This window comes from Nyctereutes procyonoides, unplaced genomic scaffold (genome assembly GCF_905146905.1).
Source record: "Nyctereutes procyonoides isolate TBG_1078 unplaced genomic scaffold, NYPRO_anot_genome, whole genome shotgun sequence".
Lineage (NCBI taxonomy): Eukaryota > Metazoa > Chordata > Mammalia > Carnivora > Canidae > Nyctereutes > Nyctereutes procyonoides.
In genome coordinates, this window is record NW_026575047.1 from 6,313,933 (window position 1) to 6,336,348 (window position 22,416).

General features: G+C 39.9%; 1 protein-coding gene across 1 annotated transcript in view; it reads right to left on the bottom strand.

Moving 5' to 3' along the window:
- DHX15 (DEAH-box helicase 15) overlaps nucleotides 1–21,545 on the bottom strand; it is a 59,898-nt gene extending 38,353 nt beyond the window's left edge. The window contains exons 1-3 of the mRNA XM_055326245.1: nucleotides 21,354–21,545; nucleotides 13,342–13,777; nucleotides 9,033–9,226 (exon numbers count right to left, since the gene is read on the bottom strand). Of these exons, the coding sequence (XP_055182220.1) occupies nucleotides 9,033–9,226; nucleotides 13,342–13,777; nucleotides 21,354–21,424 (701 nt within the window). The 5' untranslated portion in view covers nucleotides 21,425–21,545. The remainder of the gene's footprint in view (nucleotides 1–9,032; nucleotides 9,227–13,341; nucleotides 13,778–21,353) is intronic.
- Nucleotides 21,546–22,416: the final 871 nt, after the last annotated feature.

The following is a 22,416-nucleotide window of genomic DNA, read 5'->3' on the forward strand; positions in this document are numbered from 1 at the left end:
TGTTTAACATACTGTGTTATAGCCACGTGTCTGTCTCTACCAGCTGGGTCAACGTAATTATATTTACATAAAATGACAAGCTCTTAGTGCAGAAAAGAGTTGTATAGATGATTCTTGTTACATGCTTCACAAAAGCTTGAAAAACATGAGTCTCATACACACACGAAACTATCAAATGTATGACATAACTACAAAAGAGTGAAAGGGAGTCTGGAATTTCAGAATTTCTAAAGACAATTCTCTTGAATTCCAGAAAAGTAACACCTGTGTATTTTTCAAGTGTGTGAAGTTTAAATACCACTGTTAAGATCTAGACTTTTTAATTGCATAACTGAATTCCAAACAGCCTATATTCAAGGAAATGGTGATGGTCCTATATTAAAAGACTGATGAATAAACATACAGGTTTTAAATTAAACTTTTTTTTAAAGATTTTATTTATTTATTTATTTATTTTTGTCTTTTTAAAAGATTTTATTTATTTATTCATGAGAAACACATAGAGAGGTTGAGACACAGGCAGAGGGAGGAGAAGCAGGCTCCATGCAGGGAGCCCAAAGAAGGACTCAATCCTGGGAATCCAGAATCACGCCCTAGGCTGAAGGCAGACAACCACTGAGCCACCCAGGCATCCCTTAAATTAAAATTTTAAAAAAGTTTAAGGCATTTTTTTTTTTTTTTTACTATTTACTACTAAAACTTAGATTAACCCACTACAATCCAATCAGGTCGTATGAGTGTCTGCACTAAAAACTACACATATTAAAATGCCTGCACAAAAAGGTATGTAGAATTTTTTAAGTTATACTAGATCAAGACCTCTAAAATAGACCATAACCAAAAAAACATTTATTCACTTTTTTCCTCCCTACCATATAACCTATTTCTGTGTAAAGCCCCTATCCGTAGACGGGGCACCTGGCTGGCTCAGTCGGTAGAGCACACAACTTGAACTCTGAGTTTGAGCCCCACACTGGATACAGAGATCACTTAAAAAAAAAAAATTTTTTTTAAAGTAAAGCAACCTCAGGACACCTGGGGTCTCAGTGGTTGAGTGTCTGCCTTTGGCTCATGGCGTGATCCCAGATTCCCGGGATCGAGTCCCACATTAGGCTCCCCACAGGGAGCCTGCTTCTCCCTCTGCCTGTTTCTCTGCCTCTCTCTGTATCTCTCATGAATAAATACAGAAAATCATTCTAATAAATAAATAAATAAATAAATAAATAAATAAATAATAAATAAATAAATAAATAAATAAAGCAAGCAGCTCCTTGCAGTAGAATACTTTTTGAATGACAACAGTAAAAGAAGAAGAATGACAAAACTAAGACAGCTTGCACTTACCAGGAACTATATCAGAAGAAAAAAACACATATAGAATAGGGACTTTATAAAATACAACTCTTTTCACTACTATAAATACAGTGAGCCTGAATACCGACATCTTACCCATCCTTCACAATGCCAACATTATGGTTAATTACTAACTTTTAAAAATGCTCACAGTGAATCAGGAGCTACTGAGAGTCATCAAATTACCTTCCTCCAACAATTTCTTCCAATATCAAGTTATTTCTATATGCCATAAGTACAAAAATAAAGACAGGATCATCTAAGTATACAGGAGTCAGTTTATTTTATTTTTTTTTTAAAGATTTTATTTATTCATGACAGACACAGAGAGGCAGGGACACAGGCAGAGGGAGAAGCAGGCTTCATGCAGGGAGCCCAATGTGAGACTCGATCCCAGGTCTCCAGGATCACACCCCAGGCTGCAGGCAGCGCCAAACCGCTGCGCCACCGAAGCTGCCCCATACATGAATCAGTTTATTTATTTTTTTTTAAATTTTTATTTATTTATGATAGAGAGAGAGAGAGAGAGAGGCAGAGACACAGGCAGAGGGAGAAGCAGGCTCCATGCACCGGGAGCCCGATGTGGGATTCGATCCTGGGTCTCCAGGATCGCGCCCTGGGCCAAAGGCAGGCACTAAACCACTGCGCCACCCAGGGATCCCCATGAATCAGTTTAAAACAAAGTTATTTACCTCTTTTAGGTGATCTGGCTATTTCTGGATTCACTGTTACCTTTAAAGTCTTCTGTGTCCATAATGCTAGAACACTGTACTTCTCAATATACGTAAGTTCTATGAACTTGTGTTAAAAAAAAAAAAAAAAGCCCTTACGCGGGGGCACATGGTGGCTCAGTGGGTTAAGTGTCTGCCTTTGGCTGAGGTCATTCATTACTCAGGGTCCTGGGATGGAGCCTCACGTCAGGCTCCCTGCTCAAGCAGGGTGTCTGCTTCTCCCTTTCTCTGCCCCTCCTCACTCATGTGCGCTCTCTCTCTGTTCTCTCAAATATATATATAAAATCTTAAAACAAAAACCCTTACAAACCTGATCCATGTGAACACAGCAGTTAAAAAAAATAAGACATTTCGTTGTTCAATATTAAGATTTCCTAAAGGGCAGTTTATGTATAATTCCCTAGCACAGTCCAAGTTTAGATTACTGTAGAACTTTAACATCTATTTATATATCCAGTAAAGAGAAGAGTAAACTACTTCCTTCTTTGGATATAAACAGGTAACTTAACTTGCTACAGTAAGTTGATTAAATTTGTTAAATGAAATCTTATTTCCAGAGAATAATAATTATATTCTTCCCTTATGATTCAAAACAATTTATATTATTGTTTTCCATACTCAACATGTAATGCCATAATACTACTGGCAGAGGTATTTCATTATTCTATATTCCTTTCAAAGATGGTATCTTTGAAAAGCTCAATTTTTGATAGTTGCTCTAATAAAAAGCAAATATTAGGCAGATATCAGTGTAAAACAAACAGTAAATAAAGGTGGCAGTGTCCATCCGACTCTAAAGTTTAAGAAACTGCTGTGCTCAACTGGCAAAGATACCACACTAGTAGATAATGGTGATTAATAATGAAATAAAAAGATTTTTCCTCCAATATATGTGTGGTATTTGTTTAAAGGCTACTAAGTTGTTAGAACATAAATACTTAACTGTGTTTTTAGGACTAAACTAATAAATAAACGGAATTCTGAGTTATTTCTTCAGGACGGGGTACTGTGAAGACTGAGACATTAAGCATGAAACTTTGAACCAAGGTAGCATGGGAACTTCTACTCTACTTAAAACCTAGCTCATCTAGTTAATCTGCCTATCTAAGTCTCTCTACCCTTCTCAGCTCAGATGAAATACCTTCTCCTCTGTGAAATCATCTACACAATTCATATGACTGAGTCAAACTATCTTCTTCATTGCTTCACAGCTTAAGTCCCCAACCAAGAAGTCCCAAGAGAACCAGAGATAATAACACAGTTCCTTTATGTACATGTTTTTTTCATTTGTAAAAGGATAAACATACATTTATATAGGGTCAAGTTCAACTTGATACATTCAAACACTAAACTTACTACAATCACAACCTATATATAGCATTTCTTACAATGAGAACTACTAGAAGTGAACAGTCACATGGAAAGGCACCACACAGTATTTTGAATTTGGAATCTACAATGTTTCAATGCATTTCTACTACCAAAAAATAGACAAAAAGAAAGCAAACAAAACCTCAAACCTCACTTCTATATAAATAGCCTCACAGTTCTGAGATCAGCATTCAAAGCATACAGCTTTATTTGGGCAAACAGCTAAAATACATGTGGTATGTTTCAGTTAGCTATGCAAATCAACAAAAAGAAATGCCTAAGAAATTAACAACAGAAGGCAACTAAATTCTTTTCAAAATACACTGCCCATTCCTCACGTTTTTAAGGAAATGCCTATCATCCTCGCAAAAGAATTTACAGAAAGCTATTATGAATGTATAGGTTCTATTTAATATTTCGTAAGATGTTAGCACTGTAAACAAAGAGCCTTCTATAACTAAACCCTTGCCAAGTACTTAAGCATAAACACAAAGGTCAAATGTAATAATATATGCATACCTTTAGGAAATCAAGTTCGTTTTCATGAATTAACAAAAGCCAAAGAATTCTAACTCTAAGGTGATGATGATGAGTTTTCAGTCTGACAGAAAACATGCAAGTGGTAAACAACCACATTTATTCTTTATTACCGCTCCTCGACTAAAGACTTTGTAAAACTACCTTTATCTAATTCCAATGCTATACTTGAATTAGAATAAAATCTGCCATGTAACAGGTATTCAATAAATTAGTATATAATCAATGTTTATATAATTAATGGTCTTTAAGTACCAGGCCTATTTCTAGGGCTTACCTCTAGCTCTAAAAGAATATTTGGATTTATTCATTCATTTCAGAGACAAGTAACATCAAGTTTTAATTTCAGTTAAAACCCAAATTATAATTCAATTGCTGCACTAAAAGGAACTTTATTAAGTTGTTTTTATTGTCTCTTCTTAATTAACTGGGTTAACTGGTTAAAAGATTCAATAATTTCCCAAACTGAAAATCTACCACCACTATCAGCAGCAACAAAAGTAGAACTGTTGACTTAGCACTTGCTGGGCGACAGGAATTACTCTAAGGGCTGTACACGAATTAACGTTATTTTATCTCAGAACACCGTATGAGGTAGTTATTATCACCTCTATCTTCTGAAAAAGCAATAATCACAGGGAGGTTAATTAACATTGCCAAGATCACAGCTAATAAGTGACAAAGCTGGGACACAACTCCGGCCATGTAATCTTAGTCTGTGGTTTGGGATGTATTTCCTTTTGATTCTCTTTTCAACTCACCCTTATAAGGAGGATACCTTATAGGAAACCCACTGTGGAATCTCTAAGTAGTCTTTTTATGCAGTTAGTGCTTCTAATAACTCTTATTTCCAGGAGCCCAAAGAATCTGCTACAGCAATGCCAGGTAAATCCTTCTTCTCAGTGTCAACCTCAAAGGTACTATACCAGCCAGCTCCTTATTGTAGCTGTGTTTCTACTGGAATCTCCTTACTTATTAAATATTTTTAGATTTTCTTTCATCTTCTTGTCTAGATTGCCTTTTTGAGATTAAAAAATGCATAAAGTTTCTGACACATATTGCATAGAATAGTACTTCTTTGGCTAGTTTTTCAAAACTTTTCTCCCTTCCTTTTTCTCCCTCTCCCTTTTCTCCTTGTAAACAAGGGGTTTATCACACCGTGAGACCCTAAGTTCTGTTCATTCTTATCACTCAATTATAGATTTAAAATACGTCCTGTCCGTAACTTTTCCTGATTTTTCCAGCAGCTTGTCCTGAAGCAATATATACAAACAACTCAGGATAATATAGGTCTCACAAAACACATGTCCTTCAAAGAGTTACAACACTTTCTGCTTCATAAACATTACCCCAGATCAATTCCTTGGCCTGTGACAGATCCCAAAATTGAAATGAATCTGATACCAAAAGCAAAAGATTCAAAAGAGAAGGCAAATTATAAATTATATACACCAAATCACCCTATCATTACACACTCTCCACCAAGAAATCAGGGGAAAATGTCTTTTCATGAAAAAGCTACCCATTTTTCACGATTATGTCAGATTCACCCGCAGTCTACAGTGTAGTGACAAATTTCACTCTCCTCTTTTGTCTTTTCCATCTCAGGGTTTTTTTTTTTTTCCTGAAATTCCATCCACAAGGCAAGTATAAAGATAGAGACACAAACTCTGTTTCCCAAAGAGTTTACGCAAAAAAAGAAATCAATCTTTAGTTATTCATACAGTCCATAAGCCAGTCCTGTAACATCTCAAGTGATCTGGCATGGAAATGCTGACTTAACACAAATCATCTGAATACTTTAAAAAATACACAGACTGCAGTGTCCCTTAAAGTAAAAAATACTTTTTTCCCTTCAGAAAAAAAGTTTTTTATTTTTATTTTTTAAGATTTTATTTATTTATTCATGAGACACAGAGAGAGGCAGAGACACAGGCAGAGGGAGAAGCAGGCTCCCTGTGGGGGTGAGCCTGATTGATACAGGACTCGATCCCAGGATTCCGGGATGACACCCTGAGCCAAAGGCAGATGCTCAACCACTGAGCCACCCAGGTGTCCCCCCCCCCAAATTCTTAAAAATGCTGTTCCATCTGCCAAGAAAGCTTTGCTCCCTGTACCCCAATCCCTACCCTGCTGAACTATCACTTTCAATTCAGGCCTTTATTCCATCTGCTCTTTTCCAATCTAAATTGAATTTTCAAATCATGCTTTCACACAAACCCCAGTATTCTCTTTCAGAAGCCTAATCACAATTTGAAATTGTATTTACTTTATTGGGACAAGAACCAGATTACTTTTTATTTTTTTTTTTTTAATTTTTTTTTAATTTATTTATGATAGTCGCAGAGAGAGAGAGCGAGGCAGAGACACAGGCAGAGGGAGAAGCAGGCTCCCTACAGGAAGCCCGATGCAGGACTGGATTCTGGGACCCCAGGATCACGCCCTGAGCCAAAGTCAGATGCTCAACTGCTGAGCCACCCAGGCGTCCCGATACCTTAGATCCTCAGTGTACACAGAGATTTAAAGATACACTAATTTAAAGTACTCTCAAACAAATTTAATTAGTAAAAAAGTGTATTTACTGTCAATAATGAAATCAGGAAAAGTGTGGTTGAATTCTGAGTCCCTCATACAGAATCTTCGGAAGTTAGTCCTCTTCACCATCCTTCTATGGTGAAAATTAGAAGCTTTTTACCTGACTAAATAATGGATACATGGGCATTTTACATCCACGACTGCCCCTGAACAACACAGGTTTCAACTGCACAAGTCCACTTATACACAGATTTGTTTCAATACAATACAGGACTGTACATGTATTTTCTCTCATGATTTTTCCGTCACCTTATTTTGAGAATATGGTAGATAATACATACATACCTACATAATGTGTTAACTGTTAATAGTGGGGTCACCAGTAGGCTATTAGTAGGTAATTTGTGGCAAAGTCAGAAGTTAAACACAGATTTGTGGGGGGCAGGAGGTGCTCCTACCCTCTCCATGGCTCAAAGGTCAATAGTGTATGAGAAAAGCTCCAGGAGGAGACTGATAGGTGTCGCAGGTATTCACTCTTCCTACCCAACTGATTAATGTTACTGATCCTTAAGTCTTGGGCTGTTTTAACATCTGGGGTTCTCAAAAAAATGAGTTGATAGATAACTATACAAAATATATCTAGGGATTTATACTCCCATTTAGTGAAGCATCCCTATTATCAAAACTATCACTTGCTCCATACTCTTATATTGGATTTAGTATCACATAAAGACAGTATTACATTAGCTTCTATCTCTTCAGATTCTCCAAGATATCCCAGTAAGCTTGCCCTGTCCAGAATTAAGTGGGGATTTTTGCTTGAAGTTTAGTTATAGCCTCTGGGAATCATTCCGTAAGAAAACATCACAATGCCAAAAACAGGTTCATTTTGATCTATCAAATCTATTTTTATGTTACTTGTCATTCCCTATTAACCGAACCAAAATCTTTCACAAGTATACCTTTTGAAAACCTTCCACTTCCTACCCCCCCACACACAGACCCAATATTGCATATAACTTTCCTCTCCCCAATTTCCAAATTCGTTTTCCCTGTTCAACTGTGGTTTGCCAAAAAAATTCAACAGTGAATCAAATGTCAAAATAATTATATCATTTCTCCTAAAGAGGAGTAAAGCCTGCCCTTTATTGTCCTCAAGTCCTTGACATTATATACATTTTAAATTAGTATAAAATCTTAAGTTATGATTTTATGTAATTCTTTCAAAAATTATACAATAAAAAGTGAACAATGTGATAATCACTAAACTAAAAAGATGCTCTCAATGAAACTTAAGATATAAACCAAAAACATACCCTAAAATCATAAAGACAAGCTGATTTAAGTAAATTGTCCAGCTACTATTAAAAACAATATTTAACTCTTTAACCTGAAGTTCTAATAATGCTTATCAAAGAAACTAGAAAAAAACTGACATGAAACTTGAATGACTGGATGTTTGGAATAAGGAGATTTTTAAACCTGTGAATATCGTAACTATATAAGAAACTGTATCTCTGACCTCTGTATTCTGAAATATTTACAGATCAAAGTATAAAACGTCTGATTTGCTTCCAATTATATGGGGCAGGGAAAAAGGTTGGGATATGGATGAAACAAGCTGGGCAATGGTCAAAGATGCATGATAAACACATGGAAGTTCATCATACTATTGTATTTCTGTATACATTTGAAAATTTCTACAATGAAAAAAAAGAAAATTTCTACAATATATAATTTTCCCTATAAGATTACATATATTTTTGCCATCAGTGACTCATCTCACTACCCATGTAACTTTTTTTTTCCAAAATTGTCTTTTAAAAAACCGCAGGGAGATTACATCGTGACAAATCATTTTTTAAAAAATGACTTAGATGTCACATATATACAGAATAAACAGAAGCAACAAAAGGGTAAATTTTTCAAAAGAATTACCATCCAGCAACACAACATTTCCACAACTTAAGCAGAATATAAGTGTAAGATGAAAAAAAATTAGGACAGTTAAAGAAAATATTACAAAAAAGCTCAACATGATAGTCAATCGTGCCCCACAGCTATAAAGGAAGAGGACTTTGGGGAGACTCTATTACACAACAAAAGATTCCTCCTTTTAGCTCATAACATCTGTATGATAATAGCTGTATAATTAACATTAAAAGCCCTATCTCCCAAATAATTTCTATTCCATCCCACACAACATTCTAAAAGAAACTATCATTTACTAAGATCACTTTTCTATCACATTTAAATGATACATTTCACCTAACATACAGCACCAAATAACTAAAATCTGACCTTTGAAGCTGTCTACTGAACAGCTATATACATTACCAGCAAGAAAGAGAATTCGTATTAAAAAGTCACCTGGTAAATCTAAGAAGGTCTACTCTTGGACTATTTTAAATTTGGATGACTTGAGACTCCACTACCTAAGCCCTCTATCTAGTGGCAGAAAACCAGTAGAGAAACAAAATATGCATATTTAAAGATAGTACTTACTTAAGAATGGTTTTTGCACTACTGCAGTCTTCAAATCGAATGGAGTAACCAACTTCCTGGCCCAACATCACATCCATTTCATCAGCAACTCTCTGAGCCACACTCATTGCAGCCACTCTCCTGGGTTGGGTACAGGCAACTCCTCTCTTGGGTCCTGGTAACGATCGCATGTACTCCACACACCACTGTGGAATCTATCAAATAATTTCACATTTAAATTAATTCCACTCTGCCAGCATATCAGGTATATTTTACATGTAGTATTTCATTGCATTCTAATAATATAAAACAAAACTCAATTAGGCACACCACAAATTACTATTTAAGACCCAAACTTATAGCATGAGCTCTCCAAGCCAAGAAGGGGCCATATATAACACTAATCCGACGTAATTGTACTTCTGAGCAGGATAGGTCCACTGAGGCTATGCTCAATATGCTCTACAGTGTCAACTATTCCATCATTAAACATTTCTCTATACACTGGAAAAAAAACTCAACTTATGAAAAATTCTACTTTATAACAAATGTTGAGTCTCCAAAAATATTCTCAGAAATAATAAATTCTTATGCAATTTGAATTACAAAATGCAGGTGAAAATAGAAATCACAAACCCTTATGGTTATAAACCTGTATCTTTTACGTCAATACAAATTAAGTTTGTAAGCTCCTATTCTTCTGCCTTCAAGAGAGGTATGTACAACAGAACACCACCTTAGGTGCCATCTTAAAAGTCAATTTCAATAACTCAATCTCAAATTCAACAGCACCTAGAGAAAAATACCAACAAGCACAAGTTGGTTGGCTGCCAGGACAATGGCACATTTTCTCCTCGTTCCATCAATAGAAACTAACAGAACCTCTAATTTCATGGCTCTTCACTCACTTACCTGGGTAAGAACCATGGGAAAAATCTAAGTGATCACTACATTAAATGGGAGTCCACTGCTATAAAGTCATGATAGGTCTCCAACAAAGCATTCAAAAGCCTGTCAAATACTACAGAAAATGTGTGTGTGTGTGTGTGTGTGGAGGGGGGTTACAGGATTTGTACAAATGCACCTGAAGAATACTGGTTGCTGTACCATTACTACATTTTAGTTAGGTTACTTGTGCACACTGGGGATAAGTGTTTTCACTTACAAATATCTGAAAGGGGAGGGATGACTATGTCGCTTCTCTAAGAATGTAACAATGCCTATCTTTAAAAGGACTTAAAATGAACAGAAATAAATACTACCCTAAAAGAGAAGGATCTCTCTAGGCTTGTAAACCCACAAACCAAAATTTAAAAGATCTTCTAGCGAAGTTTTCATATATAATCTCAGCAAGCTTCTTACAAAGGCAAAACGTACTTTTTAAGACCAAATAAAATGAAATTCAAAGAAACATTTACCATTCAGTTAAAGCTATTTAAAGCTCGTTGGAATGAGCTTGGAATTCTCAAGGCAAGAATGCTCAAATTTTGGAATTCTCAAGGCAAGAATTTGCAAAGTTTTTTAAATTCACTCCAGTGAAACAGATAACTTACTCCCATTTTAAAAGTAAGATATAAACAGTTTTAGCTAATTCAGCAGTTTTTGAACTTTTGATCTCAGGACTTTTATACTCCTAAAATAACCAAGGATGCCAAACAACTAATAGACTTACTGTATGAGGAAATTAAAACTCAAAAGCAGTTACAATATTAATTTCTAACAATAAATACCCATTCTATGCTAACACATTTTCTATGAAAAATTATTACATCTTCCAAGTAAGAAAAAAGAAAACAAAAAATTAGCAAGAAGACTACACTGTTTTGCATTTTTGCATGTCTCTAATGTCTGGCTTAATAGAAGACACTTGGATTCTCTTACTGGTCTCAATTTAAATGTGTTGCACTATTTTTGTTTTGTTGAAGTATACAAAAAATTCCCAGGACCTCTGAAAGAGTTGCAGGAGCCTTCAAGGGTTCCCAGACAATATTTGAAAAATGGCACAGTCAATGCATCTATTCATATTTCTAAGAATAGATTGAAGAAGGGAAGTGGTAACTGAAATACACAGTGTACTGGCCTGTTCAAACCAGGGATGATTCCTTCCTTTCAGCTTCTTCTCTTCCTCCATTTGAAGCTACCTTCCTAAAAACTGATCCTCAGCCCTCTAGTCTTACTTTACACATTATCCTGACTGGTCTTATTTATTCTCCTGATTTCTAATATTACCTATAATACATCTGACAATCCTAACTACGTTTCCCATCCCTAACCTAACGGTCCTTTCCACTTGAGTATCCCAAATTCAGTAAGTTCAAAACCATTTTGCACCTTCCTCCAAATACTTATTAATCCCTCCCACGTCCCCTCACTAAGATTAGTAACTCCAATCTGTTTATTCTATTACCTTATACAGAGTCAAATTTTGCTATGATCTCCTACAAAGCCTGTCGTCCATATACAGAGCATACAAAGCTTTCTCTTTACCAAACCTGTGCCCCCTGTTCACACTGAACTGGCTTTAGTTTCTTATATATGGATATAGTATGAACATACCATATTGCAATGTGGGATCGAGTCCCACATCGGGCTCCCTGCATGGAGCCTGCTTCTCCCTCTGCCTGTGTCTCTGCCTCTCTCATGAGTAAACAAATAAAATCTTTAATAAACAAATAAAATAAAGCTGTTCAGCTTCCCTTTGAACCCAACTGCTCTGCAATCCTAGGTATACAAAAACAAACAAAAAATACCACAAATATTCATCCAAATAATTACAAACCTCTCATTTTGAATTGACTTGACCTTCTGCATTAACTGCTACTAAAGAAACTCATCTCTGAAATAAGGTTAACCACATAAGACCACAGAATAGCAGAATGAAATAAATATAGCATTGGCTATAAACAATAGCCAATAGGACAAAGTTCTTAATGCTGAGCCCACCTAAATCTACTATGCATAACCACAGACAACCCACTAAACCTCTAAGACTCTTATGAATCTAAGGCTCATTTTGTTCATCTGTGAAATGGTGATTAACAACTTCCTTGTAAGGTTGTTGACACACTTAAATAATACATACAAGGGACACAGTGCCTAGCTTTATCCAATAGCTAATTAAATACTATGTAGATAAACTAGTTGAAATAATTCTTTTAAATACTAAATAATTCTTTAAAATAAGTTTAAAGTCCTATCTTTTCACACATTAAACTTCCATAAGGTGATAAAAATAAACCTATCAGTTTCAGTTCCTAACATCAATACTAGATTTTCGTTCAGTTATGAAGAAAAATCATATTCAGTAAGGCTCAGTCTTTAAAAACTTCTTATTCTGGTTGCCACTGTAGCCTTCAAAATGTCTCCATGATATACTCAAATCTAGGTTTGTGGCATATGAAACTTAAATGGTAACTTGCGTATGCAGTACACTCAATTATAAACTTGGATCACAGGTACATAAACATGGAAAATAAGCCAGGAAGAAACACAGTACAATCATAACTTCTACATGGTAAAACAAGTTATTAAATTCATTTCGACACTTTCCAGATTTTCCAAATTTTCTACAATGGCCAAGGACTGCTACTTTTGCAATCTCTTAGAAATTTGTAACTGGTCAGGCTCAAACATATGGGAAATATGGTTAACACCTCACTCATAGCAGGAAACGCAAATTAAAAATTATGCTGATACTATTTTTCACATATCAGATTCGTAAATATTCTAATTCCACAGTATAGTCTAACGGATCTACTTGCTCATGAAAAACAACCATCAGAAGCAGCCTAGAGATCGTTAACATGGGACCAGTAAACAATGGCTCATCCATTTTTGGAAAATACCCTAGATATATTACTAACAAGATAGTGTTTACTTCTAGGGCAAGTGTAACTAGATGGATGTGGAGGTCATGAATAAAGAGACTTTACTCAGCTCTTCCATCTTTTTAAAAAAAGGATAATTTTCACATGGTTCAAAACAAACAAGAACAAAAACAAAACTATCCCAGTGGTTCCAAATTTCTACACTCGGAGCAATAGAAAACAATACTTGTACCTCCAAATTTGTACCACCCCAGAGTCAAAGTGATCAGAATGCATCATTCTGCCATATTTAACATTAACAAAACAGCACTGCTATATTCCCCTAGACTCAGGAAAATAGGCACTCCCTACAGGATTCCCACTCTGTGCACTATAAACATCAAAGTAGCTAGTCTTCAGGATGTTCTAGGAGACAGACAAGGCAGAAGGACTTCCAGAATCAAATAAACAACATTTAGTAAACATTAATACAGCATGTACTGTGGTACACAATAATAACTCACCTGTGTTGTTTTACCAGACCCAGTCTCACCAACCAGTACAAAGGACTGATGCCTAACCAGAATATCTGTAAACCTATCCTTGTATTCCCAAACAGGGAGCTGAAGACGTTTCTTTAGAATATCATAGTATCGAGGAGTATGGGGTAAGTTGGTAAATGGATTAATGCACTGTGGAAGTGATGTGTGTCCTGCATGTCCGGTGTGTGCTGAATGAGCAGAATGTGTCGAATGTGTTGAATGTGCAGAATGAGTTGAGTGAGCTGAATGGGAAGCTTTTAAAGGTGGTAATCCAGCACTGATAAGCATAGCATTAGTCGAAGCTCGCAATTCCTTCTCCTTTTCCTTCTCCCTTTCCCGCTCTCTATCTCCTCTATCACGTTCTCGGTCTCGATCTTTAGACCGATCTTCACGATCCCGGTCACGATCTCGATCCTTCCTAAAAATAAAAATTTAGAATTCAGATTCTGAATTTTACGCAAAATGTTCTTGGCAGTGTTATAGTCACAAAGAACAGGAATGTCTAACCACCAAATGAATAAACCAATGAATTACATAAGTATCAGACATTATGAAAAAGACCTTATAACCAAGAATTCTCCATGCCTCACCCATAAACCTTTTTCTCTCCTTGATGAGACCTCAAATTCTCTTAAGGGACCATCTCTTTCTACACCTTTAGCCACCAGCTGAGGTTACACAAGACTCGGACTTGATTGAGTAAAGTAAAACCCCTTCCTAATACTTACTTAGACAGTAGAAATTAAAGACTGAGAGTAAGGTGGGGGAAAAGGAGGAGTAAATACAGCAAGAGGATATGGGCATCACAATTTTCCCCAGATTCTCCCTAAAGTTACATGAAAAGGTTATTTTTTGCACTGAAAGTATGTTCAAAATTCAAAACTGCTTCTGGACACAAGGCCCATTCTATTTCACATAACAGTAATACAAATATGAGTTAAAAGATTGTAGGTGAGTTCATTTTCAAGTTATGCTTTAAATCGGTTTCCCAATTTTGTTTTATAAGCATGTATTTGTCCCATTTAAAAAAAAAACTAAAATTAAAACACTTCCTTTTGTTTTCATTGTTTTCTCTTGCATGATATCCTTAATAGTAACTGCAAAACTCTGTAAACCTATGTATACTTTGGACATCTATCAAGTGAAATATAACCACTAAAAAAACAAGCTCCACTGAACAATAGTAAGTTGTCTTAAAATGTTAAAATTATGCAGACGGTCACTATACTAAGCCTAGGTCAATTTTAAGTACTCAGTTCTAGTATCTACTTCCAGTTAGCAGGCATGATTCCTAATACAATAATAATTTTTAAATAAGCTTCAGACCAATTCCTATAGCAAACTTCTACAAGGTATTTGGACCCAGACTTGAAATAGTTGAGGCAATATAGAGCTATGAGACAAGCCACTGAACACCTCAATATTCCTTATCCATAAGACACAAAAGACATACAAACTTCCCATGCACCAATTATCAGTAGCTGAGTAGGAAAAACCATCCATTCCCTATAAAAGCACATCAGCAGGACAACAGAAACCCCTTGACAGAATACAGCTAAAATTCTAGAGACAGCAGGAGTTAGGATGGCTCCCCAAATACAGAAATGTTAAGCAGATCAATCTTATTTTCTTTTGTCCTCTCTAAAATATAACTGTATTCCACAGGAATTTAAAGTTATTTCATATATACACATACATACACATTTCATATATATACTTTCATATATCCACATATTCATACTTTTCATACAAATATAAGATACATATATAAAAAGTAATTCTCCTCTCTCCCATCCAAGTGTTCACCCTCTACAGAATCACAGGACATACAAGCTAGGATTGAAACCTTTCAGCCCATCTGATACAAAGAGAAAGGAAATCAAAGGGAAAAAGAACCCAAAGGATAACCTAATAAACAAAATCAACTCTCAGACTATAGCTTCCTGGGCTATCTTTGAAATATGCCGTCAACCATCCTTTGTTTGCTTATCTCATTCTGCCTTTGTTCTAAGGTACTCATTATTTATATTGCCTCAAATGTGAATGAGAAAGTTTACAACAGGGTACACAGAAATGTGGCCCGCAAAGTGAGAAGCATTGTAGCCATGAACATACACGTGGTCACAGAACATAAAAGAACCCTTAAAGAACATCTGGTCTAAAAGCAAAGGATTCATGTGCCTAGTACTTTAGGAGTGGGGCTGGACAGAAGACCATTACATGACCATCAAGAGATGAGACAAAAACATAGTAAGTTTAAGGAGATTCTATACTCTCAGCACAGTACTAGGTACTAACATATGAACCTAACTAACCTTTCAAGACTTTTAAAATACGGGAGGCGGAGAGGGATTAACAAAGTAAATCGTGACACGGGGGACTCCAGGGTAGCTCAGCAGTTGAGCATCTGCCTTTGGCTGAGGGCGTGATCCTGGGTCCAGGGATCATCAGGTTCCCTGCTTTGGTCAGTATGGCTTTTCTTCATTCAGATTACAACACAATTGATTCCGTGACTGTTTTTAGATATATCCTAGGCCCCAGGCAGAAGCATCATCATCTTGATTTCAGTTCCTCCTATACCAAGTCTCCTTGCACCTTTATGACAGGCTGATGCCTCTTGGGGGGAGGGAGGCGTGTCCGCAGGTGCAACTCTAACCTTCTCCCTCATTATTCCTCCAAAATTTTAAAGCACTGAACAGTAGCCCCCAAGCTGAGAAACCGATACACCCAGGGGGCCGAGATCCACAAAAGTCCTAAGAGTCATCGCGCCTCAACAATTTGCTGTGGCTTCAGGGACACCTATTAGGACGTGACTTATCTTCAGCCTCAGTGTCCACATTTACGACACCTGCCGTGCAGCGTTGCCCTAAGAATGAGGACAGAGGTAGGGTTAACACTGTGGAATCACATAATAGGCAAAGGGGGGGGGGGGAGCCGGACAAATTATGCCCTGACTGCCAATTTTCTCTGTTCCAGTATAAAAAACCTCTACAGGTTGAATGCAGGTTGTCCATGCTGGGAACAAAATGGGGGCACCTGGGGTGCTCAGTGGTTGAGCATCTCCCTTTGGCTCAGGTCATGACCCTGGGGGTCCTGGGATCAAATCCCACATCAGGTTCCCCGCAGGAAGCCTGCTTCTTCCTCGCTCTAGGTCTCTCATGAGTAAATAAAATCTTGGAAAAAAGAGTAAATCATAACACCTTACTTTGTTACAGTAATACCTATACAAAGATGTTTTTCAAGGGCCTACTTCATCAAAAACTTCATTACCAAAATAACTACAGCATAGGAAGTATAAAATACATTCTAAGGACACAAAGATTTAACTGCTGCCAGAGAAATGGGGGTAAAAATAAAACGAGTAAAAGGAGCACTGAGATCACAGCTGTATAACCAATAGCAAGGTGTAAGTCTCAATTTACCATCTGCAAAGAAAAAAGTATTAATAAAACAGTTGGGAGCTTAAAATAAGAAAGCAACAGGAAGGATGCAGGCGGCAAATTCAATCATTTTGAAATGTTGCCTATGACTCAAACTATCTACTTTCAATGGGGGAGGGAGGATAAAAATTAAAAAGCAGCCACAGAGGGCTATCTCAAACCTACTGCTTCATAAATAACATGTAAGCTGCCATGTGTATGCATTTTTTTAAAGATTATATTTATCTATCTATTTATTTATTTATGTATTTATTTATTTATGTATTTATTTGAGAGACAAAGCACAGAGCCCTATGCAGGGCTGGATCCCACGACCTTGACATCACCTGAGCCGAAATGAAGGGTGAGGGAGAGGCTTAACCAACTGAGCCACCTAGGTCTCCTGCTTGTTTTCTTTTTTAAAACAAATACTTTCATTATACAGGAGAGTTTTACGATTAAGATTTACTCACTGACATATAACGCTTAAAAACTGAGTAAAAAGTGGTGCTTTATTGATCACACAGCTACAATACAGACAGGTAGACAGTTATGACAGTTGTTAAGCACATGTTTTTTAGTAGTCTCAGCTCAGCCCTAGCTCAGCACTTTGGCTATCTGTATGACCAGTTATTGCTTTCCTTGTCTATAAAATGTGGCTATTCACAGATCTTGTACAGTATTTCAAGAATTAAATGAGTTAATATACGTAATATGCTTAAAGTTGTGCCTGGAATATAGTAAATACCTGATAAATATTGCTTATGACTGAAAGATCTTTTGGTTTAATTTAAAATACCATTTTAAAATTCTACATGGAATAGGCACTACAGTACAGCTAATGACGTAAAAACTGGTTCTCAAAAGCAGAGTATTTTAAATAAGCATTGTTTTGGGGGTGGCGCCTGGATGGCCCAGTGGCTGAGCCTCTGCCTTTAGCTCAGGGCGTGATCCCCGGGTCCAAGGATGGAGTCCCACATGGGGGTCCCTGCATGGAGCCTGCTTCTCTCTCTGCCCGAGTCTCTGCCTCTCTGTCATTCATAAGTAAGTAAATAAATAAATGCTTTTAAAATAAATAAGCATTGCTTTTTATCTGGCAATCTCACTCCCAGAACTTCTCTTAAGGATGTAAGTGTGCAAATTTGTGTACAAAAGGATGTTCTTCATACTTTTCACTTGTAAAATAATAGACATTGGAAAACCACCTAAACACTAAAGAATAGGAAACTGGGTAGATAAGTTATGATCCCCCTTTATACTTAGAATATTATAAAGCCAATGAAAAGGATAATATATATCTATTCTACTTTAGGACACATTTTTTTTTAGCAAATAAAGCACAAAACAACCCATAATGAAACATCCCACTGATATACGTTATATTGGAAACGTATATAGAAACGTATGGAAACGTTATATTGGAAAATATACAGTTTATATTTGTGAATATACATGCAAAGACTGGGGCACCCGAATGGGTCAGTTAAGTGTCTGCTTCCGGCTCAGGTCATGATCTCAGAGTCCCAGGATCCAGCCACATGGGGTTCCCTGCCCAGCCCAACCAGGACTCTGCTTCTCCCTCTGCTTCTCCCCCCACCTCATTTAAATAAATAAGATGTTTTTATAAGACATGCAAAGACTAAAAACAATGTCCATCAAGGGGTAAAAGAGGAGGATGAAGATTTCAGGGACATTGGACATTTTTGCCTTTTATTTATGTATGGACATTTCTTGTATTCCTTGGGGCAAGTTACTTAACCTCACCTATATCACAGGAAGGTAGTGAAAATGTGGTTATACACACACTGCCCCCAGAACAGTTTTGGGAGCACATTATGTACTCTACATATGTTAATATTTGTTTCACTTTCCCACCAATTAAGGAGAAAAGCTCTTATTAGGAAGTAATCTCTGAAACAAACATCAAAATGGAAAATGTCCTCATGTTCCATACTTCAGTTGTCTTTTTGGTAGTAACTTTATAAAGCAAAAATTCTGTGGGATGATGAAAAAAGTAGTAAGGTTAGTATGTAACAGAAACCTTCAACTTCTCTACCTGACCTCCAAATAAAAATACAGCATGATGAGTAAGTAACACCATATACAGTTTGGGAACTTGAATCTAAAAGAAATCTCCCACCAAATTACCTTCCCTCTCAGTATTGGGAAAATGGGCCAGCCAAGCTTAGGAGTGGAGTTCTTAAGACTGACTGTCAAGCTTCTCCCTCAGATAAAAACCACTTGCTAATAACTATCAGGGCTAAAAAAAAAAAAAAAAAAGAAAAAAAAAGAAAAAAAAAAAAACCAACCAACCAAACAACAACTTCAAGATTGCATGGCAGTCAACAAAAGTGACTTAAAATCATTGAGGAGGCAGCACTATTCACAGCTGTAACCCGTTGCTAAAAAATTAATTGTATGAGAAGTGATTAGAAGTATGTATAGAAACTTCTCTGCAGAGTAGCTCAGAACTTGGGCTTTATTCATACCAAACTCCTCCTTCACCAACAGGTAGATATAGAATACCCATGAGAATCAGTAAGGTCACCATCATAAGCCTAAAAAGTCCACATTTTTTTTTTTTTTTTTTTTTTTTTTTTTTTTTTTACTAAGGCTCTCTGTTCCACAAGAGGAAAGGAGCATATATCCATATAAAGTCTAAATGCTTCAGGCCACTAAACCTGAAGCAGTTACCGGTGCGCCTACATACAAATACGAATAAATGAATTCATGGCATCCCAGCATCTTTTGTTCCAACCTGAACTCTTATGAGGGACATGAGCTGCATCTTGGCCAGATGACATGCCAATTTATTTTTACCTCACAGGAAGCAAGAACCAGGCGTTCCCTACTTTGACAACCCATTACAGATGTCATTAAAATAGGCAGCATTGACCAACTACAGCCACAGTCCGTGTTGTAATGAAAAAAAAAAAAAAAAAAAAAAGCAAGAGGCGAGGAGTGAGGATGGAAAGATCAAGGTCTAAATCCCGCTGTAAACCGTGTGCGGTCGTACCAGCCGCCTGGACAACTCTGCAGGCCCACTTCGCCTCCCTGAGTGGGGCCGGTTAGTGACACTCTTCAAAGTGACTTCCAGCTGAGTCTTTAACCCGAAGTGCTAAAGTTTTGCTGGGGTGGGGGGAGGGAGATCCTAAAGAGAGGAAACAGTCCAAAAAGAAAGAAAGCTGACGTCTAGCACCGCGGACCCAGCAACTTCGCAAGACTCTAGCGTCGAACGCAGTCCCGCCTCCCACACCCAGCAGGGGGAGGGTGTCGGAGGCACACGCTACCCTACCCAGGACCCCACTCCGCGAGGCGCTCCGCAGCCAAGTGGAGACCGACCGAACCCGGCAGCCCCGGGCCAACCACCAGACCCAACAGGAGGCACAGGCGGGCCATGGACCACGGACACCCTCTCCACGCACCGTGGCCAGAGCCTCAAGAGCCGCACCTGCACGCTCCAGACACGTGTTCTCTGGCCGGAATCCCCCAAGTAAAAATCTCTGCCACTTCGCGAGTGGAAAAGAAGACAAGGGAGAGACTAGAGAGGACGTGGAGGAGAGCGCGCGGGTCGCGGACTGCTCAGACTCCTCCGCGGCTTGCAGAGCGGGGGGGGGGGGGCTAGGAGAGAGGGGGAAAAGGCGATCGCAAGCGCCCCCGGGGCATTAGACGCTCGGCCCAACCTCCCCACGGGCGACATTTTGCCATAAATACCAAAAATAAATACATGGATCAATTAAATCTAAGAAAATGAAAAATAAAGTAAAACACACACACACACAACCTTTTTGAAAAGTGCGTGTTCCAAAAGCTACTAATGAAGGAGGGATATACTGGCGGAGGCGGGAAAAAAAAGAAGAAAAGAAAAGAAAAGAAAAGAAAAGAAAAGAAAAGAAAAGAAAAGAAAAGAAAAAAAAGAAAGAAAAAAGTGGGCTTGTGGTTCCTACACCCCCGGGCCGCCCCCCACGAACCGCCGTGTGACCCAAGGGCAGGAAACCGGGGAGATGGCGGGAGCGTAGGCCGAGGCGGAAGTTCGCCCCCGGACCTCCTCCGGGGGTTTGAATGGACCGAGGCGCCCGCGCTCGCTCCCGCGCCCGCGCCCGCGCCCGCCGGTGCAGGCGCCCCCGGCAGCCCCCCGGGGACCCCGCGCGTCCGAGCGCCCGTCCCGGCGGCCCCCGCGGCCCGGCGCCCCCGCCGCGCCCTCCCAGCACCCCCCGCGCCCCAGGCCTCCCCCGGGAGCCCGGGCCACGCGGTCCGCGGCCACCTCCCGCCCGCCCCCCTGCAGGCGGCTCCGGCCCGGCCCGGCCCGGCCCGGCCCGCGGAGCAGGCGCCCTCGTGGCCACGCAGCCCCCCCCCCCGCCCCGGCCCGGGCGGCGGCCGCGCCGCACACCTCTCCCCGCGCCCTTGCCCGGCCGAGCCCGGAGCGACACAAAGGGCCCGGGCCTGCGGGGCCTGCGGGGCTCCTCCGGGGCTCCTCCGGGCTCCTGCGGGGCTCCTCGCGGGGTCCCCCCTCCCCCCCGCCCGCCCGCCCAACAAAAGCCCGAGCCGCCGCCTCGCGCCCCCGGCCTGCCTTACCCATCGGTCCCCGCACGCTTCTTGCCGGAGGGGTAATCCTCCCCCAAGTCCAGCCGGTGCCGCTTGGACATCTTCGGGCTCCGCGAGCGGGCGGCAGAAGGAAGGCGCGGCAGAGGAAGCTGGCGGCTGTGTCGGTACTTCACTCCGGAGGACCCCCACCCCTCCCGCCACAACAGCCCACACCGTGCGGCCGGGACCAGGAGCTAAAATGGCGGCGGCGACGAGGGCTGGGCCTGCGCGCGCGCCCCCGCGGCGTGGTCGGCGTGCCGTGCGTGCCGTGCGTGCCGTGCGTGCCGGCGTGCCGGCGTGCGTCGTGCGCGCGCGCGCCGGGGGCGGGGCCTCCCGCCGGCCCCTCCGCGCCCGCGCCCGCTCCCCGGGTCCCGGGCTGGTGCCCTGCGGCCTGCTGCCCGCGCTGATGCCGGACGCGGACGCCGAGGACCGTCAAGTCCCGCTTCAGAAGGTTGATCCGGCTCTGCCGCCGCGGCTTCAGCGGAGTCTGACCCCGGGAGAGTTTGAGAATCTACCCAACACGGGACCGCTGATGCGGCGCCGACGCAGGACTGGAACCCAGAGCTCTGTCCCTGCAAACCCTGAGCTTGTGGCCGCCGACCAGACCTTCCCAGTTGGGCTAAGGAAGCAGCTGAGAAAATGCCGAGGCTGCCCATCATGCATTTTGCCCCTTTTTGGGTTTTGTGTGTGTGTTAAGAGTTGTTTTTTGCTTTTTTTCTTTTTTTTTTTTTTTTAAGATTTTATTTATTTGGGGGCAGCCCCGGTGGCTCAGCGGTTTAGCGCCTGCCTTCAGCCCGGGGTGTGATCCTGGGGTCCCGGGATCGAGTCCCGCATGGGCTCCCTCTGCTTCTCCCTCTGTCTCTCTCTCTGTGTGTTTCTCATAAACAAATAAAATCAATAAAACCTTTTAAAAAGCAAAGACTTGATTTATTTAATCCTGAGAGACGCACATGAGAGAGAGGAAGAAGCAGGCGCCATGCAGGATTCGATCCCAGGACTCCGGGGTCACGATCTGAGCCAAAGGGAGATGCTCAACCACTGAGCCCCCCGGGTG